Source organism: Diorhabda carinulata, chromosome X, assembly GCF_026250575.1.
Source record: "Diorhabda carinulata isolate Delta chromosome X, icDioCari1.1, whole genome shotgun sequence".
NCBI classification, from domain to species: Eukaryota; Metazoa; Arthropoda; class Insecta; order Coleoptera; family Chrysomelidae; genus Diorhabda; species Diorhabda carinulata.
Genome location: NC_079472.1, coordinates 46,494,169 through 46,520,814, shown reverse-complemented (window position 1 = coordinate 46,520,814; position 26,646 = coordinate 46,494,169). Strand labels below are relative to the sequence as shown.

General features: G+C 31.1%; 1 protein-coding gene across 3 annotated transcripts in view; it reads left to right on the top strand.

Annotated features, from left to right (window-relative positions):
• LOC130900481 (semaphorin-2A) overlaps positions 1-26,646 on the top strand; it is a 1,226,238-nt gene that overhangs the window by 1,175,543 nt on the left and 24,049 nt on the right. For all 3 annotated transcript variants that reach the window (XM_057811123.1, XM_057811122.1, XM_057811124.1), the window contains one exon: positions 9,330-9,600. In XM_057811123.1, coding sequence (XP_057667106.1) covers positions 9,330-9,600 — 271 coding nt within the window. The remainder of the gene's footprint in view (positions 1-9,329; positions 9,601-26,646) is intronic.

Sequence of the window (26,646 nt, the reverse complement as noted above, 5' to 3'; positions counted from 1 at the left end):
TAATCAAAACATATTTAATAGCTTTCTCTGAAATGTCAAATAACTTATACGACAAGAGATCTAGTACCTTTCCAGACATATATTACATCAACTTTATCTCATTAACCAACTCCTTGTTGCAAAATTACTTGAGGGTTATTAAAAGAGATAAGATATGCAGTAATATTGCATAAGAAAACTTTATTAAATTCTAAACAGCCAACTCCAAATAGAGTCATTAAATACAGACAAGATGTAACCTCAGTCAGTAAATAAGACAAGACGTACTGGAGAGTAATAGAGAAAACTAATATCATATTCATCCGAAGACAGTGGCATAACTGATGAATATTCACTTGGATTAAATATTAATAGTCTGAATTATTATATTCAGCAAACCGAGATTGGTTTAATTTAACCTAACGAGTTCGGTTTTATCTACAAAATGGAAATAATCAACTAAAAATCCACATAAACTGTGAAATTGGAACATTGTTTATGTTTTAATACGAGGTGTGATAAAAAAAATGATAATAATTATTAACAGCATTTAATTTCGCAAACTACTGGAAGAGTAGTTTTAAAGATGGTATTCGAAGAGAAATGTAGAAATTTTATTTATAGTATAATGCATATTTAGATTAAATTAGCGCTACAGGCCTCTCAGCTTTTATCATTTCTATCTCGGATATTTGTTCTCAGTTTATCCTATTCGTGGTACTACTCTTGAAATTTTTTAATGAGAACTCTTTTTCACCAATTTTGTACGCTTATCGAACAGGACCTTTCTAGTTTCTCTATGGTCTGCTATTGTTTTTTGTAACCTAGCAATCTAGCTCTTTGAGGTCGGTTTTTTCGTGTTATTTCTGTGTTCCGCAGAGTGTTGTTCTTAAGGTATTATTTACCTAATATATACAAAGAGAATTTCCTTTGTTCCACCTCTGACACGTTTATCACGCATATGTTGTTTAAGATTTAGAAACAGTTGGTAATGGTGGGTTCCCAACTAATTCTAAGCTTGGCTAAGCTGTTATGTCTGTTGCAAGGACGCACTTATGACTATGCTGGTAATTGTTTTTTTTCTGTCAACCTCCTCACATTGTATTTTGGTTTCTAAATCAGTGTGATTGCTCTGTTACCCATACATTGTTATTATTCTTCCAACAAGTTTTTGAGGTTCAGTTCGCCACTGAGTATATTATGGTATAAAATTGTTTGGACAGAACTTTTCCGACTTCCAAGCTGATAAAAAATTACAATTCTAGCAATCCCCTTAGAAATTTCATTGGTCTACTAGGAAAAATCAGAATATTATCTAAATCACGATGAAACTACTCCAAATTCACAACCTTATGATAATTTGTCCATTAACACCCTGGAAAATATCATCAATTATGAGGGGAATAATAATTACTCAAATTGCTCAGTACCTTCAAATACCAACCTGCTCATTGCGAAATTTGGCTTACAATGATTTTCCTTCTTTCAAGGTTTGTTATATTAATTGAAAACATGCGTAGTTAAAAGAAAACCCTTGTATTCTAGGTAAATGCCAAGCTTATATCCTAATAATTATGTGTACCCCGTAATAATTTATTCAATACACTATCCAAATATTATCATCAGAAAAGCCGCTACTGCTTTCTAAACCAGCAGACTGATTCATACCTGAAAATTGAGTTTGTTTAGACGGAATTTAATATTTATTTATGGATACTTGAAATTTCTGGTTCGTTGAAGTGTATAAATTAATAATACGTCTATTATTGATTGGTAGTACGATACCAATATCTAGGGTAAAGTCACTTAACTTGCTAACATTGGAGCGGTAAGGATACAATTTACGAAGTATAAATTGCATGATAGATAATAAGTTGATCAAGTCGATCATATCATTATGTGCATGGTTCGGAATCGATCTTTCAATGTTAAGATTTGATGGAACAGTTTGGAACAGCAAAGTAACGTTTTACAGACAGAGTGCAACTGTTAAATAAGTTAATTTATTAATAATAATTCCAACTTCTTATAGAACAGATCACTATTGTCAAAAAATGAACTCTATTCTTAATCAGAAAAATACGAGGGTTGCTACTTAAGTTTTGTGGACATGGCAAGAATGATGTGGAATTGTCGAATCTGACACTGCCATTATAAAATTTGACATTTTTAATAGTGAACATGTGATGATTATCTATGATTTTAGACGTGGATTAAACAGCAGTGTGCAGATAAACTCGCTTCGTCTGTTGGTGATTAAGCACCATTTTAAGCCACCCTTTTTCACTGGTTTTCCGAATTCAATAGTGGCCTCAATTCACTACAGGATGAATTTCGTGAAGTACATCCAAAATCGGTTATTGTGTGCAGTAAACGTCGATGCTGTGTGTGAAATTATATCACAAGATCGTCTTGTGACATATCGTGAGATTGAGACATACTTGGGCATGGATTCCACTCGCATACATTCAATATTGCATGAACATTAGGCTGTCAAAAAGGTTTGTTCGCGTTGGTTACCACATAATTTCAGAATCACTCAAAAAAAGTTCGTGTAGAATGGTGGTGCTTCAAAAGACCTCTATAAGATAGTGACAGACGACGAATCATAGATCTATGCATATGAACCCGAAACTAAACAAAAATTGACTGTATGGATCTTTCAAGACGAGCCAAATCCAACAAAAGTTGTTCGCGTACGAAGCACTTCGATGCAAATGGTCGCCTTTCCTTAAAACCTGGACAAGTCGCCACCATTTCATTAGAGCGGTCAATTCTGAATGGTAATCACCATTTGCTTGCCAGAAGCGTTCGAAAAAAATCACAGAAGATGAATCATTCTCCACCACGACAATGCGAGCTCTCACATATCAGTTCAAACAACAACGTTTTTGAACAGTCGAAACATTCAATCTAAAAACTTTGTTATAATGATTCTACTGATTTGTACTTGTAGATGTCATGAAATGTCATGAACTCACAATACGGTTCTACCGGATCTATCTAGTTTTTGCACATTAAGTATAAATTCGGTCACAAAAAATGTAATTGAAAATAGAGCCTACGTTGGTAATACGTTGATTGGAATAATAAAATAAGACGTTATGATTCCATATTAAAAATAATCAATATTGTTGATATTGAATTACAGAATCTCAATGGTATTTCCAAGGAAATCGAAAACACTACGTAAATATTTTAATATGAAATAAAAGTTAGTGCATCATGCAAGAAGGAAGTGAAGTCGTAAAGTAAAAAAGTCAAATGCAAAATCGATACAGGAATTTTATACGAAACCATCATCGGTAACTCAAACATAAATTTTTAATACTCCCTTCATCTTCAAGAGAGCTTCTAGTCTCGGTGCATTCAAAAAACAATAGCTCCAACCGTGTATTTTATCATCGCTACACACATGCTGCGGTGTAATTTTTATGAATTATTCTCTGATAAAACTACCGAGAACATGATTTCTTGAAGTTTATGATAAGAATTATTAGCTAGTTAATAACAAAACACATGACAAGGACGACATGACTGGGAATGGAAAATCATGCGGATATTGTAATTGAACAAATCACAAAGAAAAGAGTAGAATATGATAAAACTACTATCTTATGTCGAAAAAATTACAGAAATACTTTAGTCAGACATAATATGATGGCTTGTATCGACGAGATCAGATAAATAACACAGAGAATTCATAGAAACCTAGGAAAATGTGAAATGAAAACTTGAGACAATAGCAAGAATAGCACTATGAGCTAGATAAATAAACAAAAATATGAAAATTACTGATAAATGTATTGAAAAAAGTCACAAGCCGACCAAAGAAATGTAGTAGATTCAAGATTATGTAAAATTCCTCAATATACAGTCTTTTTTTCCAGAAACTCTTATTATGATTTCTAAAGCTTAAGATGTTGATTGTTTGAAAAACGCATGATTTGCCACAAATAACACTTTAATTTATCCCACCAATAAAAGCAAATGTATATAAAAATTTACGAGTCTCGCAAATTCTTAAATTCTCTAGAATATCTTATATTGTTTCTTTTTCAAACTCTTTTAAAGATTGGTTGAGGCTATAAATAGCTTACTGACGGCATGAAAGATGGTATGAAAGACTCGACTAAAGTCCAATATTTGTACATTCATGCTTATCAGTTGCGGTGAGAATGTCATCTGTAATTTTGTAGGAAGATAGAACTACAAGAAAATCCTTCTCGAATGTTAATAAGGAAGAAGAAGTTATTATTAGTACAGGATCCCATCGCTCGATCCTGCAGGTATCTGTTTTTTTGATGATATTAATTTTAAAGGAATCTTGAGGATGTATGGAATGGTTTAAGGATAGATTGCCTTATAAAAATTAGCTGCAATTACCTGTAATTAATTTAATGTCACTAATAGACTAATATGACTTGTCATGATGTCACAAATCAAAATCAAAATGATTGCCAGCTCTCAGTCGGCCGCAGAATTAGAGTTGCCATGTGTAAACATCCTCAAGATTCCTTTAAAATTAGTTTCATCAAAAAAATAGATACCTGCAAGATCAAGTGGTGGGATCTTAGACTATATGTTTGTAATCTATATGAAAAGCGTCCTGGTTACTATTTTTGAAGATTATCCAACAATATTTCTTGATTTCATTGAACGTTGGCATCAATGTTATATCAAAAATTTTGAATAATAATTTGATAATTCGGCACAAATAATGGTACGCAAATAAAGAGGTTTCTCAGAAAAGAGGCTGTCATAAAAAATCTTTAAAAATATTAAATTTATTAACTCAAATGAATCGGACCTCCTCTGTATTGTTCTGGAAATAAAGACATAAATGCTGACCAGACATATTGCCAATACTAGTACAAGTGAGGAAGAGTCGAAGTTTTATATGATTTTTGGACCTCATGAAAACTTTTGAGAGACTGAAAATGTTGAAAAACGCTATAAGAACAATTAGAGATCTGAACACAGAAGACTAAATCGCTCACAATATCTAAGAAACCTAAACGTTGTGAATTGACAGTATACAATCAGACAGTGGATTAAGTTATGAGTTTCAGGTTCCTCGGCATCCACATTACTAATAGCAGAAGCCTAACAGGAGAAGTCAAGGATAAAGTGACAAAGGCAACTATAATATTGGGCTTTTTACGGAAGAAATCATATGTCAACTAAAAGTAAATCTGTGTGAGAATTATCATGATATTTGCTGAAGATTACAAATTAATGCTAATGGAAATTAGATCCATACTTCACGGATCTACTTGAAAGACATCCACATAAGAAAATTTGCGAAAGGCATGATGTGGTCTTATGAATGCGAGGTAGAATAGGGTGAAGAGTAATGTGAAGATAATGGCAATTTTCAAAGAATTTTCACCAACCAGAAGAGGATTTCCAAGTAGATCATCGAAAAGATGATACGTAAGCAAGTCTTAACATCCCATAAATGACGCCGTCATAGCTTCTAAGTGGGAATACGAATATTGTATCTCAAATATCCATTTCTATTCAAAGAATACTTCTCAATAATAATTTTCAAATTCCTTCCACTTCTTTAGGCAACATATTCTTATGAGAATAATTAATTCAAATTCCTTCTTGTATTATATACTGCGAATACGCCTTCACTATGAGGTTATAGAAAATAACTGGTATTTTACAATGTAGGTGCCCCGACCGTTTTCGTATTACCGTCTTTCTCTTTCTTACTTTCCCATCCACTAGCGTTTCCCATCACATTAGTTTCAGTTCATGTTTCACTTTATTAATTCCGCCATTCTCGTTTGCCATTATTGGGTTCATAACGCTTGACTCTTAGTACAGGACCGGTTACACCAATTTATTCACAACAGGCTTGTGTTATACTCCTTGATTATAAATTAATAGGATACTGTCGTGTTTACTAAGAAGTGTATTTATATTGCTTACCAAAATAGTGTGTCTGCGAAGAGATTCACGAAATATGTAATATTAATATTAAGATATAATACTACAAACCGAAGTTTGTATGAAAACTATCGACATCAAAAAATGATAAAAACAGAATACAAGGAATATTAAAATCTCATCTGGCATCAGACGTGAAAAGATTAACAGCCTCTGCTTTAAAATAATCGGAAGTTCAATTAGTGAGAATTCTGATCTATATAGAAGACCTTCAGTTATTTTGCAACATCCCCTGAGCTTAACAAACATATCGACATAACGTCAGAAAAACATGTTGCGATCAACAATACATATAATCAAGTGAATAAATACATTATCGGACCACTTACAAGTTTTTACCAGAAACAAAAATTTGAGTACTTACAGAAAGTGAGAACCAGTTCACGATAGATTAATGCAGTTTTTGAAGAGAATTAGAAAATTTGGATAATAGCAATCAGATAGGTAAGAACCAGTTGCTATCAATGGAGGAGAATTGACCAATAATCGAGACTCACATAGAGTACAAAGATAGGAGGTCTTCCATCACGTGTATAATATGTTATCACCACTATTTATTCATTCATATTAATCAACTTTCTGTTAACTCGGCAGAAATAATCGTTATGAGTAATATTTCAAAGATCGGCCTTTATCGAATTGATAATTAAAAAAAGTTTTCAACTTTCATGCAATGGAATATTACCGTTACATGTGTCAGTTTAGTGTTTAATAAACTATGCAAAAAAATTATATAATATATAGTAATATTAGCCATGCTAGCTTATTACTTGAAAGGTTTTTTACAGGATGAATAGGATTTTATATTATTATCAGGTGTAAGGCTAATTAGCTATATTAAACATCAAAATAAAATGCAACCGATATGATTAAGTAAATCAAAATTTTAACCCACAATGGCTAGTTAGTCTCTGTTTTTTGTATCTGATCTCTCACCGTGATGATTTCCATTTGGAAAATTTCAATGCAGCCATAGTCATATTTAGCGAATTTATATCTTTCACTCGTTTGGAATTTGAAAGATTTCCCCTCCTTATCGTTTCGAATAGATATAATAATACGGAATCCTCGAGTTACATTAGGGAATTAAAGTTACTGCTTTCCACTGCGAAGGGATCTATAAGTAGAAGTTTTTGCGAATGTATTTCGTAAGCTAACGCACAATCATAAATAGGATTAATTTTTTTGTTTGCTTCTTTTGAAACAGACTCATTCATTTTAGGAGGTCTTTATAAGAATCCTATAGTAAGACTTTCATTTCATTATATACTTTTTTCTAATTTTTTTAACTCTCAGAGTAACTGGAATCTGCATTATAAGCAATATGGGTTTAATATGAATGGATGGATGGATGTGTGTGGGTGTGAGTTAATTAATCCAGCGAGTAACCTCTATTAAATCTTAATCTAAGTCTTATTCCACAGTTTTTATTTGTTTTTTATGTATCTAGTATTATCATCTAGAAAATTCCGGACTATTTTACAAATTCAAACGCCAAAGATCATATTTGATAAACATTTGTCAGTATTTATTTTAATGAATATTTCATATTCATATTTCAATGAATTTTAGTTATTTTACTTCTGAGATTATCCATCGATCATCAGAATCCCAGGAAATTGTAGCAGAAGTAGAAGTAGAAAACGAAATCTTTCCAACCAATAAACAAATTTAAAATGGAAAGTCAATAATTTTGTCAAAATTAGATTTTGTATTGAAAGTTTTAAAAATAGATTTTGAAATAAAAACAATTGCGAAAAACCGAACTAATCCAAGAGATACAAAATCCTCAAAGCCGCAAGCCAATTGTATTATTTTCAGTAATAATAATAATTTGTATAATTATTTTAATGTTTTGGTTAATTCGAAAATTTATAAGAAGATTTTCAATAAAACAGAAGATTGAACAAAAGAAGAATTTTAAGTTAAAGAAAGAGGACAGGGCCTTTCATTATTAAGAATGGAGAAGTTACATCTAGAAAATTCCGGAATATTTTAAAAATTTGAACGCAAAAGATCATATTTCATAAACATTTGTTAGAATTTATTTCAATATAAAAATAGGAAATATTGTAAACATATTTTATTATAGTTGATTTAATTGTGAGATTAATTAAGTTCATTCAGTATTTGTAAAATTAAAAATTGTATTTATTGTTGTGAATAAATTTTTTAAAAATAGTTTTTCGTGAGGAAAATAATTAATTTATTATTATTTATTTATACTCGCATTTTTTAGTTATGAGTCATGTTTAATATTGAAATATTTTAATTTTTATTCTTATAAACATACATATATTTGACTTTTTATTACCTTGATGTTTCTATTTTTTTTTTTGAAATATATTTTTATGAAAACCGAAATAGGTATTTTTAAAAATATATAACTTACTTACCACCAAAGCAATATAATTATGTGGAAATATTAAAATCACGACTAGAAATTCAAAAATTGCAAACAATAAATGTTACGGATGACGATTTTATCTTGTTTTTCACAAACGTGCGCCGGCCAGGAAGGAATGTCGAAGACACGATCTTAAACATTTCGTAAACTAACATAGCATATTTATTATAGATTAAGTTAACGTGTTTTTGTATCATACTTCAATTAAAAAGTAAACAAAAAGCTTATCCAAAAACTTTCCGTCGCTATGTACTTTTTCCTACATCTCTTTCTAATTTTTACTTAATCTTGTATTCTTTCCTATTTTATCCCCTCTGTGTCAGCCTCAACTTTTATATTTTAAATTCATATTCTTTTATCTTGATAATTTTCACATGCTAGTTTACATCCAAACTTTTTCAGTATTCTGTTTTTGGGGCATCCGGCATATACGTCCATTCCATTTCAATTGTGCTTCATATATTTTATCTCTGAGTGGTTTCTCTTTAGTTTTTTTTAGATGTTTCATTTCATAGTCTATCTTATTCGGTTTAACGTTTGTTTTGCTAAATAATCTTATTTCCATTGCATCCATTAGCATCAATTTTATTGAGCTAATTCTTTGCGACAATTATAATTCCAATATTTTTCTACTACGAAGTTTTCTTATTTAGAAATCCCTTAATCAAGCGCTTTGAAAAGATCTATAAATATGTCTGTACTAGTATTTCGTAAATTGTCCTCTTAATTTATATCTGAACATGGTACAATTGAATTCAAAAGTTGAGGAATCTCTATGTTTTTACAAATTTTTTACACATAAATAATATCCTAAAAGTAGCTTTTTCACTATATATACATAACTATGCTAATTTTCTATCACTTAGGTAGTTATTGTCATTTATTCAAATATAATTTTATTTTCAGAATGAGAAGTTTGCTCGTATATTTTACCTCAATTAATTTATATATTCAAATTTAACTCATGATTTATTTGTTTCAGGCAAATTTGACTCATCTTCCTCGGAATACGTTCGTGCCTGGTATAGGTATGGGTATCGCGAAGTGTCCTTACGACCCCGCTGACAATTCCACCGCAGTATGGGTTGAAAAGGGTAATCCTGGAGATTTAGCTGGATTGTATTCTGGAACTAATGCAGAATTCACAAAGGCCGACACTGTCATTTTTAGAACAGACTTACATAATTTAACAACGGGAAGAAAAGAATACAGTTTTAAGAGGACACTGAAATATGATTCTAAATGGCTGGATAGTAAGTTATAATAATCAAAATCTTGTATTTATTCATTTCATTGATCTTTTTTAATGATTTGAGGATTACAGTAAATATTATTAAAGCGAATAATACTTGTAGAGAAATAAATCAATGCAAGACACCTGATCCTTGCTGCTAGTGCAATATCTCCCCGTGTAATCGCTATCCTAACAGCAGTAATCCGTTTATTTCAGTAGAAGGAACAAACGGGCAAACACCTTTGAGCGTTGGGTTACCTATTACTGGACTGAGAATGTTATAATCGCATCTCTTTTTAACGCCCGTTTCCATGGTCACAAAGGTGATGTTTAAACGGAAAACGAGAACCTTAAGATGTTTAAAGCGGATTAAGTATTCGTGAGGGGTGAACTGTTTTTAAGCACAAAAAATTATTTTTGAGGGTTTTCATAAGAAATTCGAAAGTATTATCATAGTAAATATGAGTGTACAATCTAAAGTTCAAATTTGGCTTATGATTTTGTTTCTCTTCAATTCATTTCTTTTTGGAAATAGATAACTTAATGCGAATTCAAGAAAACAATTTGTTATTGAATTGGTCTCTCAATATACGCATTACTTCTGAATTCATCTATCTACGAAGTAACGTTATTGTGCTACTTCCATTCACAAACACTCAACTTTGTAGTCCTGATTTTGAAATAATTCTCATATTTTTAGGTTTACTTGAAATAGTGGAATACCTTTACCTTTAAAAGTAAGCTACCACAATTTCGTTGCAAGATGTTAACCAAAACTGCCCATCTTTAATAGGGCTAGGATTATCTGAAATGTTTCTTTTCATCCTGAAGATGTCAGAACTTATCTATATAAGTTATTTCGGCCATTTTAGACGCTCAATGTCTGTTTGGCAATCGAATAAGTGAGCCATTTAGGCAAATTGAGGCGCGTATATTGTGTGTGAATAGACGTGACATAATGACACGGCACGAACAGGCGCAAATGCGCATATTGAAGCGCAGGTTTCAAATTGACTCACGAGCAAGTGCATCGAGTACACTCGTAAAAAAATATTATTGCTAGATTTAAGTGCTGAATAAGAAGCAGATGATTCTGAAAAAGAATTATTGTTTTATTACTTGAAAAACTTTTAACCTAATAAGTATATACTTTCGGACATTAAAACGAGAGGACCATGTAATATTCATATAATTACCATATTATGTATCGTAAAGTTCTTTGTGTTTCCTTACTGCCCCTATCAACTTCTCCTTTGCCATTTTTTCACAAAAAAAAGAAGAAAAACTAACGATAATCACGCTGCACGAGAAACTGTGTCCCGAATACAGCGCAACGCGCCTGAAGTATCACGCTAGTCCCGCACATGCGCTATACGCGTTTCAATTTGCACCTTGCCTTACAGCTGACAACTGTATCACAACTTGACTGACGACAAAAACTGCGCCAACCTGCAATAACATCGAAAAAGTTTACCAATTAATGGTACTGCACGACAATCGGATTAAGGTTAGAAAGATAGAAAAGACCATCGGTATATCAAAAGAACGCATTTTCTATATACTGATTGAGGAATTATGAATGCGTAAGATATCCGCTCGTTGTGTGTCGTGTTTGCTAACTTTGAACCAAAATCTCATTCACATAAACATTTCCCATACTTCATTGACGCGGTTTAATAAAATAAGTGGGATTTATGCGTTTATTTATAACTGTAGAAGTAACCTGACTTGCCCACTGCTGTACGAACTTACTGCGAAAATGGCAAAGACGGTGTTATCGGCCGGAAGAGTTATGGCGATCGTTTTTGGGATAATCGTAAGATTTTGTTCATCGATTATCTTTAAAATGATATATCAAGTATCAGTACAGTATTACATATCATTACTTGATAAGGTAAAAAGAAAAAATATTGCATGACAGCGACCGCATTTTAACAAAAAAAAATACTTATCCATCAGGATAACGCATTTTCTTACACTTCGGTAATTGTCATGACTCAAATTCACACACCGTATTTACCAGATTTGGCCTCATCGATTTTTTCCTATTTCCTTACCTCAAAGTTTCACTTGCAGGAGATAGATTATCGTCAAACGAGAGCGATGCATATTTTGAGCAGATAGACGGAAACTATCATTTGGTTGGAGCATTACAATTTCATTAAAACAAAACCAAATAAATACAGTTATCGCTTACTAAACACACTGTTTACACCAATACTCACAATTACACTATTTGACATGCGTTTCGATAACCAAGTTTTTTTCTTCAGAAACGAAAGTTAGTAAACATCCAAAATTCCAACTTAACAGTAATTGTGAAAATCCTATAATTTTACAGCTAACTTCAGAGGTTAGGCTCGCGAGCTAAACATTTCCCTTTACTTTAAAATTCAAAGAGATCGTGAGAGAGAACGTTTCATTCGATTAAATATGAGCTCTTTTGGTTCGTTCATACACCCTCTTAAAGCTGTAATTCAGCTTAATTCAAATTATGATACTTAAATGAGATATTTAATAGGCTCAATATTCCACTTCATATTATTAATGCTATTTGTCTGTTTTCTATATTATCTTGATGTGTGTTAACTAAATGAGTGTTATTTTAATTTATTTGCTTAGTTCAGTTTACAAGAATACCTATATTTCTATTCTATATTATACCTATATTATCACTCAGTTTCCATCCGATCTAATAAGCTTCGTGTTACTAGTCATATGGGATCACGGATGAGGATCGGGAACTCGATTCGCTGGTCTCTAATTAGAAGCGTTCTCCCGCTTCACCTTATTGTAATCGTTTTGTACTAGCTCTTATACCCTACAGCCGGTTACAAGTATTCTCTGTTTCCTTTCCAAATTCACAAATTAGAGCCTTTCACATGCCCACTATACTGAAAATGTGCAGGAATTATCTTGAAACAGGTGCGTACCTACCTTATACATATATTTTTTAATAATAATTCTCAAAAAGACGAAAATGGGAAAGAAATTATTGATACCGTTGTAAAATTAGTAAGGTGTTTTTCTTCAATAATATCATAAGGCATGTTTATGATGGCTGCAGGCAGGAAGGCATGACCTTTAGGATCATCCTTGCCGAAGAACATAAGACAATGACAAAAATAATGAACACTTTTGGGTCAGCTTTCAATAAAGTAATGATAGACAATATTATTGCTGAAATTTACTGAACGGATAGAGATATTAACAATAAAAAACTGTAATAGTCACTGTTTTCAGAAGTATGAAATGACATAGAGAAAACTCTCCATGATACAAGATTCAACATCTTAAAAAACATGATTTCAGAATATACTGTCATTATACCTACTATATGATGCTGGAATTTAATTTAAATATATACTTTTATTAAAATTTTCTTCGATTTGATGACTGCAGCAGTTGTGATAAAGAAGAGACTGTCGACCATTATTGTGTTAACAGAATATTTAGTACAGTAAAATAATATTTTGGGTGAAAACTGTTGTAGGATGCTCAAAATTGACACAGATTTTCGTGATTATGAGTACTTGTAAAAAAAAATTACTACAGAATTTGTGGCTGCAGAAAAAAATATTTCGAATGAGAAATAAGAGAATGCATTTTTCTATCATACGTTGAATATCGAAACTGTTCTTATAGACTAGAGGAAAATAAAAGGAAAAATAATTTACTGGCGATCTTAGAGCGGGAAGAAGAAGGAGGTGACTTTTTAACGGTAAAAAACGATTTGATATACGATTTTTCCATGAAAAATAGTTAAATAGCAAAGTTGTAGGTAATAAAAAGATTCACATTTTTTTCACATAACCTCAAAATTTATGTGAAAGAATTTATTTCTGTTACAAAAAACATTTCGCAAAATTGACAAAAACGTACCTTTTTATCTACTTTGGAAAAAGCTTTCTCATGGTCAAATGTTCATGCATAATTGTAAACCCACTGCCTATCTCACGCAATTTCAATTTACGATTAGAATTCCAAAAAGTTTTGATTGGAAAATAGACTAGAAGTCTTAAGAAACACCAAATACTTAGTACACTTGTTTCTACGACGATTTTCAACAAAGTTTAGAGTTTGTTTTCCCGTGATGCAGCAATTTCACAAGAGGCGAGAAAATAAGAAGGCAATCTAACCTCCTGGCTTTCAATCAAATGCATCTTAACAAGATGCATATTGTGTATCAGTTTTTAGTGCGATTGCTTTGCTTTCCTAGGAAGTAGAATAATGTGAATATTTATCTTCCGTTATGTATAATAAAATTAACAAAATGGAAATATTCATGATTACCAGTTTGAGAATAAAGAATAATAGTTCTTCATGAATATATATTTCATATTATTAAACACCAACGTCTATGGCTTATCATGTTTGCAAAATGTTTCGAAACCACACTCGGTTAAAACTGATGGTAACCCATCGAAATTATTGAGATACCTTCCTTCCTTCCTGTAATTAAATCGCTTTCTACGTAGACCTTCTCTGCTTGAATAATTGCCACCCGTTTTCCACTTTCCACTATGTGGCCAGCAGTATTTATTATTTTAATCCTAACCGTATTGCAGAAAATCAGGATATTTAGCATTGGATTTAATATTGTACCTAAACACTAGCTACCTGTATCAACAAAATTCATAGATATCTGAAATCAAGACAAGGAATTTTATGAATATAAAATATATCCATAATTCCGATTTAATTTTTCAGCAGCTTGAAACTGTTTTCGTCGATGTTTCTACTTGCTTATATCTATGTATGGAAAAGTGGCTTGTGGTTAGTATTTTGACAAATTTCCATAGATTATGTATTGTTCAAAATTAGTACAAATTAAACGATGATGAGGTTATTCAAATTATAATTCTTTTCAAGATATAAAAAAGTGATTGACATATAATGCAGTGAAGCTTATCCATCAAAAATACCGTGAAAACAAAGTCTACATGCAAATTATTCCCATAAAATTATTTTAACTGAAAAAGAACTATTGAAACCCCAAATACCAATACAAAACAGCATAAACTCAATCTATAAAATTTTCCAATGTAATATCTCTATATAATTTAATATTTAATAAAGTCGATACCCGTTTCTTAATAAGAACTGTCTTTTTTATCGTTGGAACCACTAAGGCAATTTGTTTTTTTAAATTTGAGAAGAGAAAATAAGTCGTGCTGGCGAACAGGATGCATGAGGTAGCAATTCAAATGGCAGTTCATTGATTTTGGCTTTTACAATAACGGATTTGTGATCTGTTGCATTATCTTGATGAAACCACAGTTTCTTTTTAGTAAAATGAGGACTTCTTCCGTGGTTTATTTGCTGAAACATTGAAATAAACTCTTCAATATTCACCTTGTTTGGATGTGGTTCTTCGTTTTCAGTTTCATAACTTTAATTGCACCTTTGTCTCGAGTGTAAAGTGAGGACCAATGTTACAGCTTTCTTACGACCATATTTTCAGATAATATGCGATGAACTACACTTGAAATGACTACTGAATCTGCCAACTTTTGTACTTTCCATCAATGACAATACCTCTTTGTGGATATTTTTTACTATTTCTATACCTACCACTACAATACTCGTTTTGGTACCTCATATGACCTGGTATGAGTTCTGTTCTATTTTATTCTTGTAATCAAAGAATCAGATTCACTCAGAGAAGCTTTAATTTTGGCCTTCCAAATTAAATTATTATATCGCATAACGATGACCTAGCTCCTCCATTTTTACTAAATCACACGTACTAATGGCTGACGAACAAATAATGAGCAAATTTGAAACGAGTACTTTGTATTAATACATTGGAGTTTTTCAAACATCTAGTTACTTATGGTACCATCCAAATATTTTTGAATCAAAATTCCCTTATCGTTGTATTTAGACAACGAATTTCCTTTGTAGTATGAAATTTTTTTTTATTCTGATCCAGAATTTCGAGTCTTCTGTGTACAAATTTTGGTGTAACGTCAGTGGTTGATATGATGAAAATTGAATCCATAGTTAACTTAAGATTATTTGATTTCATCAGCGAATTCGATTTATTATCATTTAGTTGGGACTTCTAATGAACAGTATATTTTCATCTTGTATGTTTCTCACTATTGTGTTAAACCCACCACTCTAAGTGGAATATAAAAATTCTTAAGGATAACTAAATTAGAATCATTATTCTACAAATTTATCTATCATCCTTTCCTAATATTATAACGATGTCTAATGGAAAACATCCGCATTTTGAAAATTTTACGCTTCGAATAGATCCATTGTAGTTTTTACAGGAAAGTTGAGCTTATAGAGATAAAAGCAAAAAGTTTTTGTTTTTTAGCAAACGGGAACAGAACTTTGATCGTCCTCGTTGTGAATAATAAAAATAGTGGCGGCTACCTCCTAACCGCTCTATTCACTAGAATTATCACAAAATGTTCGTTTTGACGAAATGCAGCGTAATTTCACATTGACTATCCCTAAATTATTTGCTACGCTGTAAAAAACCTTCATTCTAAAAGATATCTTTGATTATCACTAAGATAAAATTGTCTGTTAAATTTAGGTCGGTATCTGAAACGCTATTCATTTTGATGCTTTCATCCAATGTAATTTTCATAATTGTTCACTCCAAATTTCAAGTACAATCGTAGAGAACGAACGAATTTTAATGCCAGCTGGAAGTTTTGGAAATGTTCTTTTTCCAGTCTAGATAAAAATTACACATTTAGCTAACTTTGTAATAATTATTTGATCTAAGGGCTCTCTAGAACTTTTAAGAACTTTCTAAATCAAATAATTTCTCAATTTTTACACAGGCATTCATTATTTGTTTTGTGGTTGATATCTTACATCAAATTATTATTATTTTAGTAACGTATTAACCAGAATTTATAGAAGAGAAGTTAAGAAGGAAATTAACCTCAGAGAAAAAATTTCAACAGAAAGTTTCAGAAAATAGAGGTATATCTAGTAACGACATTCCGGAGCCTACATTATGGTAGTATAACGAGCTACTCTTCTTTGAGCAACTGATGATTCGTAAAACATTGAAGAGTTAATTGAAGCACCATCAATTACGATATAATTGTCATTTACTACCTTAAAAAGATATATGGCAAATATAATACCAAGTTATTGGGTCAATTTAATCAATATCAATCAATAAATAAACTCATAAAAGACTCAAGAAAAAGTTGTTTTACATCAGGACAATGAAACGGTGTATATATATTTGTACAGTTTTCATAGCAAAAATCCTACGAATTTTTCCTCCACAATATTCTGCCTCGAGTTCTTATTTAAAAACCTCATAACTCATAAACAAATAGTCTTGAGAAATCTTACTTTTTGGACGGACTCAGACAATTGAGAAACGATGTATAGCACCTACAGAGCTCAATAAAAACCTATGTCGTGAAATTCAAAAATACTTTAGAAAATTATAGATACCTCAAGTATCTTTTAGTCTAATCTCTCACTGTTAATTTTAACTAAATTATTTTTTATAACCCAATATTTCATCTTTTTGAACCATATGGTTTTTAGCTTTCACTTTCCAACTCTGAGTGATCGGGTTAAAGCACTATTAAAAGCACCACAAAGTTTATACTATTGTCAAAAGCTCGATTAGACGATCAATTGCGAGAATCAATCGCACCCCAATGTGCTTCAATCAAATATTCTACAATTAAAGCAGTCCACTACTATATATATATATATATATATATATATATATATATATATATATATATATATATATATATATTAATCGGGTTAAAACGTTCTTCGCCGTCTTCCGATTCCCAGTTTCCATTTTTCTCGATCTTCCCAAAGATCTTCTTCCAATCCTCTCTCTCGAATATCCTTCTCGATACCTTCTCTCCAGCTTAATCTTGGTCTTCCTCTCTTCTTCCTTGTGGTGCCCAATTTAAAATTTGTTTGGGTATGCGGTCTTCAGGCATTCTTTGGACATGTCCGTACCATCTTAACTGATTCACCCTAATGTCTTCCGTAATCGTATGTTGCACTTTCATGATCTCCCTGATTCTGTCGTTTCTTATTTTTTCCAGTCTTGATATTCCTGCCGCGCGTCTCCAATAATCCATTTCTGTGACTTCAAGCATTTTGACTGTTTTTTCTTTTAGAGGCCACACTTCGCTACTATATGTTGTTATACTTTTTATTATGCTATTGTATATTCGATATTTGTTTTCCTTGGATATTTGTTTGTCCCATAATACACTATTTAGTTGTCTTATTGCTTGTCTTCCTTGGTTATTTCTTTGTGTTATTGCTTCATCTAATCTTCCATCATTAGTGATGATCATGCCTAGGTATTTGTATTTTGTACAATGACTTATTTTTTGTTGTGTTTCTTCAAGTATTAAATTTTGTTGTTCTCCTCCAATACACATATATTCCGTTTTACTAAAATTTACTTCTAGACCCCATTTCCTGTATTCCTCTACTAGCTTTCTTGTCATATATTCTAAGTCTTCGTAGTCCTGTGCCAAGATTATTTGGTCATCTGCAAAACACAGGGTATATAGTGTGGAATCGATTATTGGAATGCCCATGTTCATGTCCACTACTAATGACTGTCAAACATCAACTTTACGACTCAAATTTTAACAGGATTCGAATTACAGATGCCTGTTCATAGGGAGGAATGTTGTTTCTTCAGTTAAAAGGTTGGACATTCAATATCACAATATCACCCTCGTATTTAAAAAAGTTTTAGTTCACTCTTTAATTTATTTTGATGTTTCTATGAAATTTCTTTCAATATTTGATATTATTTTACGAAAATCAATATAATTAGAAACTTTTAGTAATTTCACATCTTTATCGAACACAATTTCATTCTATGATTCCGTTAATGTATTAAACACGTAGTTGAAAATCTCGTAAATTAGACGAAAAATCAAGGATATTAAAGATGTACGTAATTTCTTAATGCAGTATTAACCAAAAAAAATTGAATTTCTGTTCTTTATTTACCATATCATGTTTTTTTCCATTCCTGTGCAAATATAACACTAAAATATATAGTGTGCAAATCTTATCGTAATTCCACATAAAATGATAATGGAAATTCATAAAACTTCTCTAGAAGATTACTACTACGATTTATCAACAATATATAATATTCCAATCCATACAAATTCTCCAAAATTCAACTTTTACATATTATGGTGATCAATTACTTTTGTTATATTCCTATCACTTTGATTTCATTAATTAATTCTATAATCGGGTTAGATTAGTGTAGCCGATATAGATAGACTGCGCCAGTTAGGAATGGACAAAATGCTCACCGGCCCCGAGTGACTAGCGGCCTCTCTACCACGCAAATTCGCCTATCCAATTACCGGTAATCTTCTATCGGGGTGAGCAAAGCACCAGCTCAGAGATAATTAAATCATAGACTGTACGGATGAGGTGATAATGTACAGTCTGATAATATTGCAAAGTTCACAAAGAGAATCGAGCTCTACAACTCCTATCTCTTTCTCTCTATTTCAGACCAATAGTTTTCTTTACATATTGATCAATAACTAATATTGAATAAAGGGTTTATTCTAGAATATGTAGTATATCAATCAAAAAAGTAATATCAATTCATATCTGCTGCTAGAACTATTTATAAAAGTAAATTTAATTCCCCGTTGAATAATTAGAAATAACAGGGGGATCGCTTTCTTAAATTAAATTCAAACGAATAATCGTGTAACACATTTTATTTTGATCAATAATGTAATTTCTTCGTTATCTTATATTGTGGTTTTGCAGAATATTGCCTCTCCGTGGATCCAGATTCTTTCCGATTAAATATTAGTATACTGGATAAAATTGTACACAATATAGAACTAACTATAGACAATTTGACCAGGTTTGAGTTGACCGCCGAACAGATAAAAACGCCATTTTCAGATTAAAATCTGGCTTTGTATTACTTCGTGGTGGTTTTCTTGAAAAAAAAAACATTCGTCTTTACCAAAGCTTTCTGTTTATTTATAAATAATAAGAAAAAAATTACGATTAGTCTCCCTCTCACTCACGATCTACCGTTGTGCATAAGGATTAGTCATTGAAGAAGATAGTGTTCAATTTCTGATTCCGCGCTAGTTGTTCTGAGCCGCACTGAAATCAATTTATTTATTGCTTCCGAGTTGAAGGTAAGACCAACTGAGGTCGGTATGAAGAAAGTCCAAAACCTCTTTATCCACCTATAACACTTTGTATTCCAAAACTCCATATTCTGCAATCGAATGAACTGTTATTGCCTTCATCTTCTTGACACTATGTCTGATAACGATATTCACATTCCTATTTATTCCACCAGAAATTTCTCGGAACGGCAGTTCAGTTTCCCGAAGACCAACAATTCGTCTTGGCTCTAGCTCAGCTGACAATATTTTGCAATATTTCACACTAACATGATAAAGATGTAAATTCCTGTAAACCACTGAAATAAATAAATCCTTGCATAATGATAATAAAATGAACCGGTGCGTCCGGTACAATTATTTGTTATGATAAACATGCAAACAGTAGATTGTTGTAGTAAAATATTTACTGAGTATTCTGGTGTTTATGTAACTGATTATATTTTATTAGTTTTTCGATTTTTTTTATCAGACTCTATTTAATAATTTTCATTTATCTTAACTGTGACTTATCCCAATAATTCTTAATTATGATACGCATTACCTGGCCAAAATTGTGTCTTCATTTTAATCTGTAATTCAGAATGACTCTACTAAGTTATCTCTCGGAATCCACGTCTCCAAAATACCAGCGGCTTCCATAGAAAATGGCGTCATCAAACAAAAGCATGTACAACTGGATAATTAAAACGGGGCGCTTTTCTATTTCCACAGATCTCTTCCTTTTCCATTTCCGATCACAAACGCTTCACCAAAACATCCAGAAACGGACCTAATATCTAATTCATTGAAAAACACACTATGTTTTTGTAAATGTTTATATATATATATATATATATATATATATATATATATATATATATATATATAAAGTCTTTATCAAAATATTATATTGACACTGACAATTTGCTTATTTATTTTGATTTATAGATCACCTTGGTCCCTACATCTCAAATATATAGCAGCAGTAATCAATTAAATTATGTGTAGTTTTATTACAATTTACAAAATAAAGTTATAAAGTTTACTTAAATTATTTAGATCTTTTTAGTCGAATTTTTCAAGGAAAAATTAGACTATTACAGTAGGCATGACTAGAAGAAAAATGAGGGGCACATCATTTTTCCCTTGATTTGAGACCTCCCGAACACGATTATGATAATTTTTCGAATGTCTGTAGTTTATATATATATATATATATATATATATATATATATATATATATATATATATATATATATATATAAATATATATATATATATATATATATATATATATATATATATATATATATATATATATATATATTTATATATATATATATATATATATATATCTGTTTAAGCTACAATTCTTATTTTCGTCTCTCGAGCAATTGCTATGGGTCCGATTTGGTTCAAAATTAGCATACATAGCTTTTTTGGCGGCGGATTGATGTTATAATAGTTTGGTTGAAAACAAATGAATATTTCGAGGAGTCGCAGTGCCAGAAAAGTGGTTTTTGACATTTGCTCACCTCTGCGGGTCAAACGAAAAGCGACTGAAAAATGAAATTTCACATGTAGGTTCAAATAGTTGCGAAATGATTTCCTGTCTAAGGTCGAAACTTTCCATCTCCACTCCTCTCCATTTTATGGTAATTTTTGTTATATTTTCTTATTTTTTTACCAGAAAAAGTTTAACTATATATATATATATATATATATATATATATATATATATATATATATATATATATATATATATATATATATATATATATAAAGTCTTTATCAAAATATTATATTGACACTGACAATTTGCTTATTTATTTTGATTTATAGATCACCTTGGTCCCTACATCTCAAATATATAGCAGCAGTAATCAATTAAATTATGTGTAGTTTTATTACAATTTACAAAATAAAGTTATAAAGTTTACTTAAATTATTTAGATCTTTTTAGTCGAATTTTTCAAGGAAAAATTAGACTATTACAGTAGGCATGACTAGAAGAAAAATGAGGGGCACATCATTTTTCCCTTGATTTGAGACCTCCCGAACACGATTATGATAATTTTTCGAATGTCTGTAGTTTATATATATATATATATATATATATATATATATATATATATAAATATATATATATATATATATATATATATATATATATATATATATATATATAATATATATATATATATATATATATATATATATATATATATATATCTGTTTAAGCTACAATTCTTATTTTCGTCTCTCGAGCAATTGCTATGGGTCCGATTTGGTTCAAAATTAGCATACATAGCTTTTTTGGCGGCGGATTGATGTTATAATAGTTTGGTTGAAAACAAATGAATATTTCGAGGAGTCGCAGTGCCAGAAAAGTGGTTTTTGACATTTGCTCACCTCTGCGGGTCAAACGAAAAGCGACTGAAAAATGAAATTTCACATGTAGGTTCAAATAGTTGCGAAATGATTTCCTGTCTAAGGTCGAAACTTTCCATCTCCACTCCTCTCCATTTTATGGTAATTTTTGTTATATTTTCTTATTTTTTTACCAGAAAAAGTTTAACTAGAGGGTTCGAACTTCGCATGGAAGTAGGGGTGATTTTGAAGAATTGTCTTTCTCAAGTTCAAAGTTTTCTTCTTCAGTTCTTCTAGCACAAAACGCCCGAAATCATTTTGTAATTGTTGAACTGGACCGCCTCCTATTTAATGAATAATACGAGTATGATCGTTGCTAGGGTGATTTTTTTTACTTCCCATTTTCGAAATTTCTTGTCATTATGACAATTTTTTCTTTGTTATCAATTGGAATTGAACAAGAGGGTTCGAGACCACCGGGTCTATTTAAATTATGAATTTTCATTCGAGAGAGAGAGAGAGAGAGAGTTAACTTGTGAAATGAAAAGTTATTGAGAAATAGCAAATTTTCCATATAAAGAAATAAGATTGAGAATTGATATAATTTCCAAGAAATTCATTTTATGGAAAGATTTGTTTGTGTATTAGTTAAATTCTTCTTTCGACGAAAAATTCGACTTTCGTGATGGAGCTCTGCTGCTCACGGCTTTTTTATAACTTAGATGCAAAAGGTCTAAGTCGTATATTACAGAAGCTTCCAAGTTTTATATATCAACCTTAATAATTTCATAGTTTTTTATTGAATTGTAATTTTTGTACTAATGTTTTGTTACGCTGCCTCGAAGCTTGAAAGTTTAGTTGAATACTTCAATCTTAATTGGATATTTGTTGAGAACAAAAACGAATTTATCTAGAACTCAATGATTCTGTTATTGAAACTTCATAAACCTAAGAAATGATGTTTCAAAATTAGATCTTGATGTGATGAGAGCAAAGACTAACGTAAATTATATAAGGAAGTTATTGACACCTTGTATATATACTTATATATGTACTTTTCTAAAATCTACCTTATGATGATGGGATTTGACAAAACATGTTCAACAGTGAGTGGAATAGGTTTTTCTTTCGAAAATACAAATGTATTTCTCTCCATTTCAAATTGAATTTTCTGTGAAACTAACTCTCTCGCTCAAATACACATATAGCATATTCCGGCCCTGAAAAGATCTCTAACTGGTCGTAGTAACTGGACTAGTTTTTGTGCTGTTGATTACTATCTACCTCTGTCTATTAGCAGAGTTCCTCCGATATTCTACCCATTCCTTTCATCGCTGTACGTGTCTAATGTATGTGTATGTGAACAAACGCCATATCGACGACAATATAATTTCTAAATTAAGATTTTCATTTTGTTGGTCGTGCAAAAATTGATTAAAAATTGTTTTCCAAAAGGTTCGAATTCAATTAGTAACTGTCTTGTTTAATTTGTAGCTACAGCATAGTGAAGGAAATTGCTCTTTTGAGTAGTTTTTATTAGTTTTAAACTATAAAGGAGTAAGGCGCTCTCAGAGACTATAAAGAAGGTGAAATATTTTGTCTTAATTCACAGGCATTTGCAACTAGCTGGTTATTTTCCAAACTGGCAATCAGGGAAAACGTCGCCTCAAATAATGGATTACAAAGTTGTGTTTTCTGAAACACTGCTTCAAAGAGATTGACCAATAGAAATATAACAAGATAACGATAACAGAACAGGATAACGATAACAGAAAATTGAATCTTAATAAATATAAAAATCAATTAAAGCATCAACTGTTTTCGATAAATATAAAAAGAAAGGAGAATTGTGAATAATATGTTGCATAGCGGTAGGGTGATACAAGTTAAAAGACAAACAGTCCAAATAAAATAGCAGTGACAACCCACATGTTTGATTTTTTGGCATTCACGGCTCATAATTGTTCATATTCATACTATGTGATACACTAATGAAAAGTGCTTATGCTATTCATCGTTATAAATGTTTAATAACTAATTACTCATAGTAAATTTTAATACCGTAGTCCTATTATTTTCATTCAAACAAATATTTATTAGAATCAGCAAATAGATAAATAGGTATAGACATATACATGTGACAGTGACATTGTTATCAATTTACTCACTGACCAACGTATTGTCAGAGGTCAGTAAACATTATAGTGTAAGCGTTATGGAATGTGTAGTTTGGGTACATACCAGTGATTTAAAGATATGGTTTTATCAAGTTCCTACTGATTGGAGGTCTTCGCCCTTCTACAACACACGGCGACCCTTCAACTACCACAATAATACTGTCTTTAAAATCAAGTAAACTTCAAACCTTTACTACTGGACTTAGTCTAGCGTAAAGTTCGCAACCAACACCAAGAGCTGCATAACTTAGACAAGATTAAAAGTGTTGCTCAAGTCCCTCGCGGTGTTGCATTACTTAATTACTTCGTAAAAGCAAGAGGTTAATATTCGTCTGAAAAACCTAGAAATACTAAGAATAAAAAATGTAGAATATCATGTATGAATAACAGAACAACAATAGGTCTTTGTACATCAATTAGCATTATTTAAAATTTATCTAACTAAACACTAAACTTTACAAATCAAACACAGATATAATTATAAATTATAATTATAGAAACAATTATGAATATAGCGGTATCAATTTTTAATATCGTCTAAAAAATGAAGTCAATCACTATCAGGAACTTCAAAATTGATTAAACGACATTGTCATTCCGTCAACTAGCATCATCACTTATTTTTATAGACAGTTTTATCAAAATATGAAATGGGGGTTGAGATTTTCTTTTGCTTTGTTATTAAATTTTAAAGATCATTTTTTTCATGTTGTTCTTATCTCGTTGCTATTCGTTATCTAGTTTAAGTAATGAAAATGCCACTTTATTCACTCCTTAATGTAATTCATTAAAACTTACATAAACACCGGAAGTTTCTAGAAGCAAAAACGATGCAAAAAGGCATGTTCCCAGCCCTCTTAATAAATTGAAGTACCGTGCCGTATATTTTGAGCATAAAAAGAAGAAATCGCGGCGGCGGCAATATTAAAAGAGCTTTTTGTATACCGATTACCACTAATCAAACATTTTCATACCCAATGCACTATAAAAGCACGGCTTGCTTAGAATCTACATAAATTATTGAACATTTTGATGGAAGCTCAAACCACGCGTTAAATTTTTCCACGTGTTTAACTAAAATGTTGTAACGCGCTTACCATCTTTCCTATGGTCTTAACGTCATTACGCAAAATACATGGCTTCGCATTTTGCGGTTATCTGGGCGAAGATAATTACAAACCACCCTCACTGATACCGCCCTTTGTCGTATTTATAAAATTCATCCCCATTGTTGGCCATGGAGGCCGTACATAGTCGTTTTGAAATTTGATACCATTTGGAGTTTTATTATTTGTTGAATAGAGCAGTTTCCGGTTACACGTTGGAGAATTCATTTAGAGTCTGAATATATTAATATACCGAATGAGTTTCAAATGGAAAACACTCCAATTATTTTACCGGAACCTCTATTCATTCATGTTTTAATTCTTACCTGTTTGCTGAAAGTGTACAAATTAATAAACTAGTTACATCAACGATTACTTCTCCTTCTTTTCTCAATGTACTTTTAACATTTGATTCATGCTTTTTCTCTTTTTAATCTCCTAACAACTTATATAATCTACCCATTTTCCCTCTTCATCACCTTTATCTAGATTTGTGATACATTTTCTTCATTATTTGTATTATTTTATTTTCCATAGTTCTCCCTTTCCCCCATTATATAGATTCTTTTTTTGTACTGAGTTTTTTTCTCGTATCATCATAATATACTCGTAGTTCGTTCTATCTAACTTTTAACCTTTTTTTTCGACTATAACTATATTCAATATACCTAACAATATCTTATATTATATTATTCCATTCCTAAACATTTCTGTCTCATCTATTTTTTGAATTTCAGTTTGTTGTTCTTTCTTTTAGAATTGCATTATTCTTGTTTCATTTTTAAAACACTTGATCTAATTCTTTCCATCCATTTAACCTGCTTTTATCTTTCATTGTCTTATTATTATAGATAATAGATACTATTCATCTTCACTAGACAGGTGGATTTTCCCAGTTTGTCTGATGATTTTATTTACACTTCTACCTGCCTTTTTATTGGAGTCTATTTTCTTGATTATTTTTTCGTCGTTTATTTACATTTCTGTGCCGTGGGCTATTATGCTGTTCAACCCTATATCTTCACCTAGCACATCGAATCTATTCATTACTTTCTGGAGTATTTCTTTGATTTTCTCATTTCTTCTCTAATTTTCCATTTCCTTCTTTTATTTTTGTATCTTCTTCTGTTATTTTTTTTTAATCTATTGTACAACTTTTTACATTCCTTTGCATTTCATCCATTATACCTTCTCGATTTCTGTTTTTTCCCTTACATTGATTGAAAATATTTCTTTCACATTTCTGCCTCTTTTTCTCTTTGCATTA